At 42.0% G+C, this 16085-nt stretch overlaps 1 protein-coding gene across 4 annotated transcripts in view; it reads left to right on the top strand.

Moving 5' to 3' along the window:
• PDE10A (phosphodiesterase 10A) overlaps positions 1 to 16085 on the top strand; it is a 619526-nt gene that overhangs the window by 452911 nt on the left and 150530 nt on the right. For all 4 annotated transcript variants that reach the window (XM_089668592.1, XM_089668593.1, XM_089668595.1 and 1 more), the window contains 2 exons: positions 1331 to 1389; positions 8605 to 8656. In XM_089668592.1, the coding sequence (XP_089524718.1) occupies positions 1331 to 1389; positions 8605 to 8656 (111 nt within the window). The remainder of the gene's footprint in view (positions 1 to 1330; positions 1390 to 8604; positions 8657 to 16085) is intronic.

A 16085-nucleotide genomic window follows, 5' to 3' on the forward strand; every position in this document is an offset into this window, starting at 1 on the left:
TAATGATTAGGAGCTAGAAGAACCAGCTCTCGATTACATGATTGCTGTGATAGCCTGTGATTGGCCGTCACAGTGATGGTTCACTCTATAGCCCATTCCTGTGTTATTTCTCCTGTGTTAAGAGGAAAAGATACAGCGTACAAAAAAAAATGTCTGTTGAAAAAAATAAATGAAGGTTAGCTCGATCAGGGCTTGATCTATTTTGATGAATGTTAGTGTCGGTGTCAGTTAGTGGTAGTGTAAGTGTCACTTGGTGTTAGTATTAAGCCGGCCATACATTGATCAAATTTTGGCCAGTTGAACAGGACCTGGCTGAACTTCGATCCATGTATGGGCAAGGAGATTCTACAACTGTCCTGTTGGATTTTTGCTGCTTGATCAGCGGAGTTGATCTGTGTATTCTGATGACAGGGGTCAGAATACAATAGCTCGGCGGGGAGGATTCCCTCATCCACCTTGAGTGTGTGGATGGGGGAATTGAGTCAATTGGGGCAATCTGCTGGTTGAATGAAAAAAAAAAAAATCACTCATATTGGCTGCCTTAGTGTCAGTTGGTGTCAGTATCCAGTGTAATCCAGTGCTTAGAGTCAGTTAATGTCAATGTTAGGGTCAGTGTGTTATAGCCAAGAAAAAAAAGGTTTTCTATTTAGTGTCAGTGCAAGTGTTAAGCTGGCAACACATTATACAAGTTTCTTGTTAAATATCCTTTAGATTTACCTGCAGTTATGTATGCTTGATTGGATACAATTTGAAAGTGTTTAGGCCAAATACAAAATATATGGTTTTGGTAATTCTAAAGGAAATTGTACAAAATAAATTATATAATGTGTAGCCATGCATCTTTAGTGTCAGTGTGTTTAGGTTGGACAAAAAAAGAGCACAAAATTCATACTGTTTCTTGAACCTAATAAAAATATGCACACACATATGATATCACCACAATTGTCAGGAGTAGAATTTTAGTTTGCAAGTTTTTTTTTTTACAGCTAAAGTTTAAAAAATTATATTTTTTACTATTTTGGACCAGTTTTTCACTTCTCTAAAAAAAAAAAAAAAAAAAAAAAAAAAGGAAATATCCATTAACATTTACTACCAAATGAAAGCCAGTCTGTCGAAATCAAAGTATAATATACCTGTATACAGCAAGTAGTTGTGATATGTACAGTTACACGAACACGTTACAGTTGCAAAATTGAGTTTGGGCGTTAAGGTTTGTTTTGACTTTGATCATGAAGAGGTTAGCATGTAATAGTTTGTGGCTATTTACATTATCCCAATCTGTATATTTTTTCACAATGATTTTCTTTTTTTTTTTCAAATTATATCATAGGTATGCAGAGGATTGGCCAAGCAAACTGAGCTGAATGACTTTTTACTAGATGTATCCAAGTAAGTACATAAATAGACAATCTCTTAATGGTATGTTACAGTACTTCATGCTCTAAGTATTGGTAATGAAAAGATAAGATCAGATATTGACAGAATTTTAAAGCAGTTGTAAAGGCTATTTTCTTTTAATAACTAACGTGCTATACTTACCTGGTCTCCCTTACCAGCATTTTTGGCTCCTCTTCTTCTGTGTGTGAAAACACGGCAAACTGCTTGCCGTGGTGACACACCTGTGGGCTCACTCCCAAGCCAAGCTGAGTGCGTCCATAGACATTCACAGCATGGCTCAGCCCTGCCCCTGATCACTCCTCACAGGATTTTATTGACAGCATCAGGAGCCAATAGCTCCCACTCCTGCCTCTGTGTCCTGTGAGGAGAGGAAGAGAGACCAGCTCTGCTTCAGATGGGCACAGCTCCGGATTGAGATAGGGATCAGATAAATATATAGGAAGGAGAGGGGGCGATACAAATACTGGGGTATTTTTTACCTTAAAGTGATTATAAATATTTTTTTTTTTTAAATTAAAATAATAAACATATCATACTTATCTGCTCTGCCATGGTTTTGCACAGAGCAGCCCTGATCCTCCTCTTCTCTGGTTCCCACACTGTTGCTCTTAGCTCCTCCTCTTCATCCACTGCCCCCATAGGAAGCTGCTTCATGTATTATCAGCTTTTATTTATAAATTTAAAACCTTTTTTCCAAAAGAAAAAAAACTGTTGTTCCTACTGTTTGTGTAACTGCAGTGTGAGCTGTAGTTTGGCTTCAATGTGTTAGTGTATCTAAATCTGCTAGTACATCTAACACTCCCTTACCCCCAGACTGACAATGCTACTGTCCAAAGGTGTCCCTGTGATCCTTTATTAAGAGTGGGGACACTTAATACAGGAGGGATGTTACTGGCTAGATCAGGTGAAAACAGAGTGGAAAAAAGCCCAAGGCTCCATGCACACTCGTTTCTAGAAGCTGTTATCAGCATTTCTTTTTCTGCTCCTAGAAGCTAAATAGTGTTATCCCATGTGTCCAACATTTAGGAGCAGAAAACATTTTTTTTTTAGAGTTTCTGGGAGTGTTTTTCCAGCAGAAAAAAAAACACTAAACACTCCTAAATGCTACTAAAACTCTCCTAGCAGTTTTTCTTCTACCTTTTTTTTCCCTACATGTACTGTAAAAATTCTAATAAAATGCTAACGTTACTAAATGCTACTAAAAAATGCTATTAATGTTTTTTATCCAGCATTTTTCTTAGCGGTTTTTGAGCTTAAAAACATAAAAACAATAGTGTGTATGGAGCCCTAAAAATAAAACTAATGCAGCCACCACATCTAATGAGTGGTAAGCTGCATTATATAAAATTTTTGGTTTATTACTGCCTTGAGTTTGCTTTAAGTTATAACTTAGTGATTGTAAAGCCTGGACACTTTTTACCGTAATGCGTTCCATGCATTAAGGTAAAAATGTCCCTCTATGTGTATTCCCCCCACTTATACCTATTTGAGTGAGTCCTCATTTAATGCAGTGCTGTGCCCAACTGAATGGCTCTCCTCTTTCTGCCCACAGAGGGAACAGTGGGAGCCATTGGCTTCTACTGCTTTCAATCAAAGTCTGTGAGCAATCGGCGGGGCCTAGTTGTGCTGTCTGTGTCTATTTACATAGGTAGCTCAGCTTGGGAGCGAGCTTGCTGGTGTGTCCCCATAGGAAGTAGCTTGAAATGTTCTACATTTTGTTATGTTACAACCAAAAACGTAAATGTATTTTATTGGGATTTTGTGATAGACCAGTGGTCACCAAACTGCAGCCCGGGGGCCGGATGCTGCCCTTTGATTGCCTTTATCTGGCCCTTGGGGCACTATTACTCCAACTGATATGACACCATTCTTCCCACTAACACCAACATTGGAACATAATTTCTTCCACTGATATAAACTACAGAACACTATTACTTCCACTAACACTAAAGATGGTGCACTTTTCCTCCTACTGGTACCATCAGTGGGGTACTATTCCTGCCACTGACATCAACATTGGAGCATAATTCTATCCACTGACATAAAATATAGAGCACTATTACTCCCGCTAACACTAAAGATGGGGCACTATTCCTGCCACTTACACCAATGCTGGAGCACCAATCCTTCCACTGACACCTATGATGGGGCACCAGTCCTTCCACTAACACCAATGTTGGGGCACCAGTCCTTCCACTAACACCAATATTGGGGAACATTTTCTTTTATTGATACCAGTGTTGGGGAACCATTTCTTCCACTGACACCAATGTTGGTGCACTATTCCTCTCACTGATACCAATAATAGGCACTATTCCTACTACTAACACCAATGATTGGGCACTAGTTCTGCTGCATTCTCCACTCCCACTGGTTACAGTCCGGCCCCCTAAAGTCAGAAGACCAGAAAACTGGCCCTTTGTTCAGAAAGTTTGAGACCCTTGTGATAGACCAACACAAATTGTGAAATGGAAGGAAAATAATAAATGGTTTTCAAACTTTTTTGCAAATAAATATCTGAAAAGTGTGGCATGCATTTGTATTTAGCCCCCCTAAGTCCATACTTTGTAGAACCACCTTTCGCTGCAATTACAGCTGCAAGTCTTTTTGGGTATGTCCCTACCAACTTTGCACATCTACAGAGTGAAATTTGTGCCCATTCGTCTTTGCAAAATAGCTCAAGCTCTTATTGGATTGAGAGCATCAGTGAACAGCAATTTTCAAGTCTTGCCGCAGATTCTCAATTGGATTTAGGTCTGGACTTTGACTGGGCTATTATAACACATGAATATTATTTGATCTAAACCAACCATTGTAGCTCTGGCTGCATGTTTAGGGATGTTGTCCTGCTGGAAGGAGAACCTCCTCCCGTCTTTTGCAGACTCTAACAGGTTTTCTTCTAAGATTGGCCTGTATTTGGCTCCATCCCCAGAACATGATGCTGCCACCACCATGTTTCACAGTGGGATGTTGTGTTCAGAATGATGTGCAGTGTTAGTTTACCACCACACATAGCGTTTTCTTTTTAGGCCAAAAAGTTCAATTTTGTTCTCATCTGACTAGAGCACCTTCTTCCACATGCTTGCTGTGTCCCTTCTTCCACATGTTTGCTGTGGCTTCTCACAAACTGCAAACAGGACTTCCTATGGCTTTCTTTCAACAATGGCTTTCTTGTTGCCACTCTTCCATAAATGCCAGATTTGTGTTGTGGAGTACACAACGAATAGTTGTCCTGTGGACAGATTCTCCCACCTGAGCTGTGGATCTCTGCATCTCCTCTAGAGTTAACATGGGCCTATTGGCTGTTTCTCTGATTCATGTTCTCCTTGCCCGGCCTGTCCGTTTAGGTGGATGACCACATCTTGGTAGGTGTGTATTTGTGCCATACTCTTTCCATTTTTGGATGATGGATTGAACAGTGCTCCGTGAGCAACAAAAAATTCAAAAGAAATGCATGTCTAACAAATTATGCACTGATTTGCATGTTCATGAGAGAAATAAGTATTTGATCCCCTTCACAAAACATGACTTAGTACTTGGTGGCAAATCCCTTGTTGTCAATCACAGAGGTTAGGCATTTTCTGTAGTTGGCCATCAGGTTTGCACACATCTGAGGAGGGATTGTGGCCCACTCTTCTTGGCAGATCCTCTCCCAGTCATTAAGGTTTGGTGGCTGACGTTTGGCAACTCGAACTTTCAGCTCCCTCTACAGATTTTCAATCGGATTAAGGTCTGGAGACTGTCTAGGCCACTCCAGGACCTTAATGTGCTTCTTCTTGAGCCACTCCTTTGTTGCCTTGGCCGTGTGTTTTGGGTCAATGTCATGCTGGAACACCCATCCACAACTCATTTTCAATGCCTTGGCTGAGGGAAGAAGGTTCTCACCAAAGATTTGATGGTACATTGTGTGATGGCGTCAGACCCAAGCCCTTCTCACCAACTTGTGACCGAAGGACCAGCCGATCCCAGACCGCGCTGTCACTTGTGTAACAATGCCACTCTCAGCTGCGCCCTGCACAAAGATTGTCCAGCTCGCTGGACCACAATCTATGTGCCAGCAGCCTGAGAGTGATTGTTACTGGCTCAGGTTAATTACGCAATTAACTCTTCATACTGCCACCACCACCTTTTTACAGAGAAGGAAGAAACTCACAAATCTTAGCAGTAACACTATGATGTTTGAATAAGCATCTGTATACACACTGCCACCGCAGACAGATGTATGCAGAGGTTTTAAAACACACAGTAGCACTCTTCAGAGACAGGGATTCTTTTAGTTTGCATTAAAAGTTTTAGAGACCGTTTCAACACTTTTCAGAAAATAGGATTTATTACTAAAAAGGTCAAAATGGTGCAATAAAAGTATTTACAGAAAAGATGTAGCCAATATATATATATATATATATATATATATATATATATATATATATATATATATATATATATATATATATATATATAAAAATAGAGCAATAACACAACAGAGAGATAAAAGATAGAAGTTTAAGAAGGTAGGATACTTGCAGAAGTCCTTGGTTTAAGCAGATTCCAAGTGTCCGAACAAAAGGGTTGCCTTTTCTCCCAAAGATGGTTCCTGGTGTTAAAAGGGAGAATCTCTTCTTCTTTTTATTACTCCAGGCATGACCATCTTTTTTCTAGTGTCCCAGCAGGGGGTGTCTACTGAAGCCAAGGGCCAATTGCCTCATTTGGGGAGGGGTGTTAGGCGGAGACGCAAGCTGTGACCAAATCCCTCCCAAGTTTATACCATGGTCAATAACCTTCACTAGGTACATGTAGCATCCTAGCCACTGGCAGCTTAATATACAGAATCATATTCTGAACGTCCAGACACCAAATATGGCATATCTTACCATCCCATATAAAAACATATTGCTTTCTACTCTCCTGTAGCCATTACCTAGGGGTGTAAGGTATCAGGTGACTTGTATTAAAATGACCTATCTGAATATATGCTTTATTTTACTGTACCCTGTTCCTGTTGAAGTTTATGAATTTGCATGAAATGTGTTTTAAGTGGGATGTACATTTTACAGTTACTCTGAGATAAGGCTACATGTCAAGGGACTGACTGAGTTATAGTTTTACGACCAGGCAGCTAAAAAAGGGTTTGTCAGACCTTCTGGCACCAGGCTTAATTGGGATTACAACCATGAAGCCCATCCAGCTGTGCCATATGCACTTGTGAACTCAGTGCACACACGCAAACCACATTCCTTGCAAGGGGAGGGGGACTGGAGGGAGTGAGAATGATATTTGCAGAGTCTGATACAAATATGATTGTCAATTGTCTGTATCTTTATGCACAATTATCACACATTGCCCTGTCCATCATCCCTTTTGCGCTTCAGTTGTCCTGTCCCATTAGCAGAAAAACACCCACAAAGCAGAATGTTTCCACCACCATGTTTGACAGTTGGAATGGTGTTGTTGGGGTCATAGGCAGCATTCCTCCTCCTCCAAACACGGCGAGTTGAGTTGACGCCAAAGAGCTCGATTTTGGTTTCATCTGACCACAACACTTTCAATCAGTCCTCCTCTGCTCTGTTCAGTGGCAGACTTCAGACGGGCCTGGACATGTGCTTTCTTGAGCAGAGGGACATTGCGGGCACTGCAGGGTTTCAATCCTTGTCGGTGTAGTGTGTTACCAAATGTTTTCTTTGTGACTGTGGTCCCAGCTGCCTGGAGATCATTGACAAGATCTTCACGTGTAGTTCTGGGATGATTCCTCACTGTTCTCATGATTATTGACACTCCACGAGGTGAGATCCTGCATGGAGCACCAGACCTAGGGAGACTGACAGTTGTTTTGTGTTTCTTCCATGTGCGAATGATTGCACCAACTTTTGTCACCTTCTCACCAAGCTGCTTGGCGATAGTTTAGTAGCCCAGTCCAGCCTTGTGTAGGTCTACAGTCTTGTCCCTGACATCCTTGGACAGCTCTTTGGTCTTTGCCATGGTGGAGAGTTTGGAATCTGATTGTTTGATTGCTCCTATGGACAGGTGTCTTTTATACAGGTAACAAAATTAGATTAGCAGCACTCCTTGAGACTGCTTCTAATCTCAGCTTGTTACCTGTATGAAAGATACCTGGTAGTCAGAAATCATGCTGAATGATAGGGGATCAAATACTGATTTCCCTCATGAACATGCAAATCAGTGCATAATTTGTTAGACATGCATTTCTTTTGAATTTTCTGTTGCTATTCTGTCTCTCAGTGTTACAATACACCTACCATTCGATTTTTAGACTGATCATTTCTTTGTGAATGGGCAAGCATTCAAAATCAGCAGGGGATCAAAAACTTATTTTCTTCACTGTAGGTGACTTCTGAAGGCAATTGGTTCCACTAGATTTTAGTTAGGGATTACAGAGTAAAGGCAGCTGAATATAAATGCATGCCACACTTTTCAGATATTTATTTGTAAAAAAAAAAATTGAAAACCATTTATCATTTTCCTTCCACTTCACAATTATGTACCACTTTGTATTGGTCTATCACATAAAATCGCAATAAAATATATTCACGTTTTTGGTTGTGACAAAATGTGGAAAATTTCAAGGGGTATGAATACTTTTTCAAGGAACCGAGGTGAAAGTTTAGGTGGAGTAGTGTATTCCTAAAACGATTTATGGTTGAGAACTCCTGATTAGCCAGAATTATTGTATTCGGTGAATTTCTACATGTGTGATCCTAAAGTAGAACTAAAGGCAAAACATTTTTGTTTTTTCATTTTGGATAGAGTGAGGGAAGGTTATAACCCCCGTCAATTATTATTATTTTTTTTTTTGCATCTTTATCCCATTGGCGAATATTTTTCTTCACTTCCTGTTCCATAGCCAAAACAGTAAGTAATAAGAAATCTCTGCACATTAAGGGGATTTCTTGAGGACCCCCAGGTTACGAAAACTAGTGTCCACATTTTTCCCCTCTATTACTTTTCTGGGGACAATTTAAAATTTGGGGTTTTCCTTTACTTTCACTTTTAGTGATAATGGTAAACAGGAGAAACGGAGAGGGAGGATCTCCTCAAGGGGGCACATATGGCAATAAAATCTGACATGGGGTCTAATACCTCCACTCTATCTAAAACTAAAAAAAAAAAAATGTGCCTTTAGTTAAACTTTAATATGAGTATTACCTTTTTTTTTAAATTAATTACAAGTCAAGTTTTCTTCTTTTGCAGAACTTACTTTGATAACATAGTTGCAATAGATTCTTTACTTGAACATATTATGGTAAGAAATATGTTTTTTTTCATCACTCAATTTTTTAAACTGAATTTATAGAATATTCTTAATTTGATCACCTATGGAAAAAAATATTTAACTGCTAACATAGCAAGTTTATTTAATAAAAATGTAAAGCTGAATCCCAAGAATTTAGCCATTTTACAAAATGTGCAGGGATACTATAGCATAATATGCATGCCACTTTGTGGACTTATCTCTATAATTTACATTTGACATTTTTATGGAGCTCTGAGGTGATGGCTATCTCTCTACTCACGTGTCCCTGAAAAGAGAGATGCTGTGTTCTCTCACACAGCAGTGCTACCTGCCCCTTACCTCTGCTACCCATTCACAGAAGCCGTTGTATTTTGTGATTGCGTTTTACATAATACAAAATGCTCTGTGATTGGGCAGAAGAAAAGAAAGGAGTGCACAGCAGTTGCACACAACTCTGCTGTTGAAGAAGCTGAGCATAGCGATGGATATCCTCCCGGAGTACCATGAAATATGTAAATTAAAACGCAAGTCCACAAGGTAGCATCCATTGTGATGGACAATTCACATACCGCATCCCTTTTAAACAGATTAACAAAAAAAGAAAAATATAGAACTTAATGAGGTGCTTGCTGTCAGAGAATAACAATACAAAATGTATTTTTTCTAAAATTCAGAAATATATTTACATGTAGTATTTTACACGTACACAATGGTTAAAATACGTAAAGTGCCTGAATGGTATCCTACACAGAGTTAAGGTATAATTTCACAACTCAACACAACTTGTATCTCTCCCAATCACATGAAACATGATCACACTATATTCATATATCCTTATGGCTACACATGAATATTGCCTAGAGTTACAGTAATGATGCTGTGTATAGGCAAGATCAAATCTCAATGTGTTTCGCATTGTAGCTTCCTTAGGTGGTACCAAGGTGCTGTAAACAACATTAAGAATTACAACAGGTATGACAGTGATCCATAATTTTATCAAGCTGAACAATTTTTAGGAGTGGCCATAGACCATAAGATGTACCAGTAATTTGTACGGTAAATTGTATTTGAGATATGAATAATAGGATATATTAGGGATGTAAATAATTAGCTCCCCTTGCAAGTAAGCGTACCAGAAACGTGTAAGATATAAGGGCTTCCCTGACAATTAAGTCAATCTTTACCTGTGAGGGCGCCGATGGATTACATTGATCCTATTTTTTGATACAGAGTAGAGATTATGTAAGTGCATCTTATGGTCTATGACCACTCATAAAAAAAAATGTTCAACTTGATACAATTATGGATCAAAGCATGTCATACTTATTATGGGTCTTAATGTTTATATTTCTCCAACAGCACCTCGGTATCTCCTGAGGAAGCTACGTTATGAAACAAGTTGGAATTTAGTCTTGTAAAATGGTCTGGCTTCAATAAAGTGAATTCCAGTGAAAAAAACATGTATGAAAAATTAGTCCAGGCATAAGCAGGCACCCTTATTTTTCCAGGCATAGCATGTTTAAGCATCACTATGAGCATGAAAGATCTATATTGAACTGCTTAACCTCCATGAATCCTGTGTAAGGCTCCCTTCACACCTATGCTTGCATTATTATGCATTTGTGCATGCAGCACAAGTGGTATGAATTTATTTGAGTGGTCCCCAATGATGATGAACGATTATAGTGTAAACAGATGCACCTAACCTTCAGCACACCACAATGCACAAATATGGATTCATTGTGCAGTGCGGGGCACTCCATTGCCAAAAAAAGAAGCGCGGGTATGTTTGTGCATTGAGGCTTAATTCAATTCAAAGAATCAAAGTGAATAGGCTGTCTTAATGCAACATACATCAACACGGAACACTTATGTGTGAATAGAGCCTAAATAAAACACTAATTCTTCAATCAGTACTGTGCTAGCTTAGCAAACCATGCAGGTAAATGAATGTTATAGAAATTGGGAATGTGTATCCCCAAAACAGCATCTGGAGGAATACCATGCCCTACTAACAGATCCAGTTGTAAGTCTGTGGTGGACACTGGAAAGGAGAAGAGGCTGCAAAAATTTTTAAAAAAAAATTGCGTGCAGGATGATGCAGTACCTCCACTAAACGAACATGTTTCTGGGTCCATGCGCCTTTCTCACTCTGATATGGTATTCCTCCAGATGAGCTGTTTTTAGTGATATGCATTAATCAAGTCGCATATATGTAAATTCAGTTTACATTTCTTGCTAAGATTATGTTTTAATATATTATCAGTTTTCTGGTCAATAATAAAGTATGTGCAATCAAATATTGCAGTCTTCACAAGTCTTTATTCATTGAAAGCAGTCCAAAATTACTACATTGTTGAGCAATGGTTACACTAATTTTTTAAAATAAACAACGCAGTTTCTGTCGAAATCCTTAGGGTATAAAGTCTCCATACTATTTATGGCAGGTAAAAAAACAAAAGTTGTATCTGGTACTTCCGTTCTATAATAGGGTGAGTAAAATTACTGCCTTTAATCACTAACCACTTACCTACCAGGCATATTTCCCCCTTCCTGCCCAGGCCAATTTTCAGCTTTCAGCGCTATCGAGTTTGAATGAAAATTGTGCGATCATGCAACACTGTGCGCAGATGAAATTTTTATAATTTTTTTTCCCCACACAAATAAAGCTTTCTTTTGGTGGTATTTGATCTCCATCAGGTGTTTTATTTTTGGCTAAACAAAGCTTTTTTTTACATTTTTTTTTCATGTTCTGTTATAAAATTTTGCAAAACAGCTAATTTTTCTCCTTCACTGATGTGTACTGATGAGGCTGCACTGATAGACAGCACTACTAGGTGGCAGTGATGGGTACTGACCGGCATCAATGGGCACTGAAAGGCAGCACTGATCAGCACTGGCAGGTGGCACTGATGGGTACTGAGACTGCACTGATGAGGAGGCACTGATAGGTGGCACTGTAAGGCCGTACAGATATGTGGCACTGATAGGCGGCACTGATGGGCTGCACTGATGGGCTGCACTGATGGGCGGGCACTCATGGGCTGCACTGATGGGGCTGCACTGATAATCAATACCCTGATTATCAGTGTAGATGTCCCCTCTGGGGAATGCCACTTACTGGCTTTCCTCATGCGCCGTCAGCGTGAGAGGACTGCCGATAACCAGCATTTCCTGTTTACACATGATCAGCTGTGATTGGACACAGCTGATCACATGGTAGAGCCTACAACATCAGCTCTTTACCTTGATCGCTGATCCGCTGTGTCCTAGGGACACCCAGCTAAAATGGAAGGACATCATATGACGCCCTCCCAGAATAAGAGAGCTCCCGCCCGTCTGTCATTTCCTTATATGGCGGGCAGGAGGTTGTTAAGCACAAGGAAGCTTTTGCTTTTTGTGTTTCAGTGGTTTTTATTAATTTGTAAACATTTCAACAAGACTTGAGCAGCAAGACACGCCCACTCAGGGGCTATCAATGGCACATATATAACAAAAACAGTGATATAACACTGAGAGTAGCTCAAACCAAAGGCAGCGATCCACCACCTCACAAAAGGCAAGCAAAAATAGAAAGGAAAAAGGAGTAGAAAAGGAAGAAGAAAAGACTAGGAGCAGGGGCCTGGGAACGCCAACACCGAACAACATCACAAACCAAGACTAGCCGGGGGGAGCATGGGAAAAGCATATGTCAACCACGGCTTCCATATTTTCAAAAATTTCTGTTGGGATTTGTTATATATACTCTACATCTGTTCACTGAGCATCAGAGTGGTCATACGGTCCCGCACCCCCTGAAGAGGGACAGACTGGCTCTTCCAGGCCTGACCAATTGTTTGTTGCCAACAAGAACAAATAGGAAGCCAACTTCTGATGGTGAGCCAATAGGCCCGGTATGGGACAATGAAGCAAAGCGTACCAAGAATCCCAGTGTATGGAGAGATGGAACAAGCTGAAAAGGAGGCCAAATGCACGAGACCAAAAATGAGTCAGTTTCGGGCATGACCACTGTATATGCACACATCTCCATGATGACTACAACCCCGAAAGCAGCAATCACTGCAGGCAGGGTTCACCTGGGCCAAAACGAGCCGGAACCCAATACCAGCGAAACAATACTTTGTATGCCGCCTCCAGTGTGATTGTATTAAATGAACATTTAGCTATAATTGACCAGGCTCTATTCCAGTCCTCCAGATCCACTACTGCCCCCAGGTTGCGCTCCCACTGAGCGACCTATGAGAGAGAAGTACGCGTTGAGCGTCTATTCAAAGATGCATAAAGAAGGGAAATAAAGCCCAGGGTGCCCGGATACTGTTGGCAAAGCTGTTCAAAGGCAGATTTCTGATACAGAAAAGCAGAAGTGCCCCGCAGTGAGGTCAACCAATGCCACAATTGAAGGTAATGAAAAAAATTCTGCCTGAGGAACATCCCGTGACAACCGAACAGAATTCCAGGTGAGGAAGAACTGAGAAGTTACCTGCGAAAAACCATTGGCCACCCACCAAGAGAATGCCCTTGGTTGATCTAAACCCAGTGGGAAGAGAGGATTGTTAATAATTGGGAGCAAGGGTAGGAGAGGTGACATCAAGCCCCTGGAGTAGCGTACCGAGTCCCACACTTTGTAGGCCATGATGCAAAATTGGACTCTATGTCATAGGGCGTAGGACAGGGGGGAGCCATAGAAGCGTCGATGTCGCAATAGAGGCAAAATTAGTTAGTTCCAGCAGGACCCAAAGAAGAAAGTCAGAGGAAGCGTGCAACATAGACAGTGGGGAAATCTGGCTTGCCTGATAATACTTAGTCACATTAGGCAACCCAAGACCTCCCTGGAGTCTATGGACAAAAGGCGCATTTCTGGAGACTCTGGGGCACCTGTCGACCCAGATAAATCGCATAATCCTCGCCTGAATCAACCAAAGGAAATGAGGAGGAACCCATACTGGCAGGGTGCGAAAATAGTACAACAATTTAGGCAGGATGGTCATTTTCACTGGATTAACCCGTCATATTCAAGACAGGTGCGGAAATTGCCAGGAGTGCATAAGAGAGGACACAGAGCTAAGCAATGGATAATAATTTGCAGCAAAGAGCCATAGGTGGGGGTCAAACGCATGCCTAGGTATGCAAGTGAAGAGGAAGCCCATTTATAAGGGAAGTGGGATTGTAGGCGTGAAACCAAATCTGAGTAATATTGAGAGCGGCAGTCTTATCCAAATTAATACGGAGACCTGAAATCAAGGAGAAACGTGCAAGAACCTGTTGCAAATTTGGAAGCGTCGTCAGGGAATTAGTGAGAGTCGAGGGCATCATCCTCAAAAGGGTTCAACTTAAATTCTTGTCCCGCGTAAGGAACCACCGATATATTACAATCAGCCCAGAGCGCTAAAGCCAGCGGCTCAAGCGCCAGGACAAAGAACACTGGGGACAGAGGGCATCCCTGTCTTGTCCCTCGCCATATAGGAAAGGGATTTGATAAATACCCAGCGTATTTAACTGAAGACAAAGGGGAAGAATACAAGGCTTGTATCCAAGAGAGAATATAGTCCCCAAAGCCCCAACGAGGCACAAACCGCAGATATTCCCAGGATAGAGAATCAAAAGCTTTATATATGTCTAACGACATTAATAATTCCGCGATTTTCCGCTGTTGTAGAAGGTGTATAAGGTGGATCACTTTACAAATGTTATCACCCACCTGCCTCCTGGGGATGAAAACTACTTGGTCCCTGTGGACCAGACTACGCAAATATTTATTGATACCAAGACTTAGGATCTTGCCCAATATCTTCAGATCTTCATTAAGAAGAGAAACCGTCCTAAAGGCTTGCGGTTCCTGCACATCATCTGTTGTCTTAGGAATCATTCAGATATGAGCTCTGAGCACATCTGTAGAGGGCAAAGAGCCCTGTTGTAACTCATTGAAATAGCCAAAAAATGTATGCTGAAAGCGATTGGGGGCGTAGTAAGAGACAAAAGTAACCTCCTGGTCCCAGAGGGTGCCCTTCAGGAGCAAGTACCTGCCTGTGGGGTCTGCTATATTCCAAGCACAGACGAAGGGGAGATAGCTTTCAAATGCAATCAACACACCTCGGTGTTTCAAAGGAACCGAGACCGTGTAAAAAGTGGGATTATGAGGTGAAAGATACCATGGGGTGGAGGACTGAGAAAACCTGGTTTCCTGCAAATATACCACGTCAATTTGTTGTCATTTGAGGTGATGGAAAACTTTAGACCGCTTCTGAGGCAAATTGAAGCCTTGAATATTTTGTGAATGTACTTTTAAGAGGGGTGAGGCCATGCCAGGATCAGTGTAGCACCATCCACCATACAGAAACATCGACAAATGAAACCCTTCAGGTCAGTTCTCTTGAACCGTCACATCAAGTACCAATGGGGCTTTTCATTTAAGCTTACGTTCCCCTTTCCCCCCTCCTCTTTCCTCCCCTCCCCTTTTCCCCACTCCCCTTTTCCCCCCTCCCCTTTTCCCCACTCCCCTTTTCCCCCCTCCCCTTTTCCCCCCTCCCCTTTCCCCCCCCCTCCCCTTCCCCCCCTCCCCTCCCCCCCTCCCCTTTTCCCCCCTCCCCTTTCCCCCCTCCCCTTTTCCCCCTCCTCTTTTCCCCCCTCCTCTTTTCCCCCCTCCTCTTTTCCCCCCTCCCCTTTTCCCCCTCCCCTTTTCCCCCTCCCCTTTTCCCCCCTCCTCTTTTCCCCCTCCCCTTTCCCCCCTCCCCTTTCCCCCCTCCCCTCCCCCCTCCTTTTCCCCCCTCCCCTTTTCCCCCTCCCCTTTTCCCCCTCCCCTTTCCCCCCTCCCTTTCCCCCCTCCCTTTTTTCCTCCCTTCCCCCTCCCTTCCCTTCCCCCTCCCTTCCCCCTCCCTTCCCTTCCCCCTCCCTTCCCTTCCCCTTTTCCCTTCCCTTCCCCTTTTCCCTTCCCTTCCCCTTTTCCCTCCCCTTCCCCTTTTCCCTCCCCTTTTCCCTCCCCTTCCCCTTTTCCCTCCCCTTCCCCTTTTCCCTCCCCTTTTCCCTCCCCTTCCCCTTTTCCCTCCCCTTCCCTTCTCCTTTTCCCTCCCCTTCCCTTCTCCTTTTCCCTCCCCTTCCCTTCTCCTTTTCCCTCCCCTTCCCTTCTCCGTTTCCCTTCCCCTTTTCCCTTCCCTTCCCCTTTTCCCTCCCTTCCCTTCCCCTTTTTTCCCTCTTTTCCCCTTTTTTCCCTACCTTTCCTTCCCCTTCCCCTTTTCTCCCCCTCTCCATGCTGGTTTTTTTTTTGTATTATGCTGTTTATGATGTACCTATGTGTCTGGTGGTAGAGCTACCACTTATGTGTGTTCTTGTGGTTAGGACGCAATTTTCACTGATTGTGATTTTGTTACACTACACTACTCTCACTTATTCAGAGATCAAGTTGGCTTCGTTCCGAGGGTGACAAGCTGCTGATAACATACGT

The sequence above is a fragment of the Staurois parvus genome, unplaced genomic scaffold (genome assembly GCF_062004578.1).
Source record: "Staurois parvus isolate SC_StPar_1 unplaced genomic scaffold, SC_StPar_1.0 ptg000059l, whole genome shotgun sequence".
Lineage (NCBI taxonomy): Eukaryota > Metazoa > Chordata > Amphibia > Anura > Ranidae > Staurois > Staurois parvus.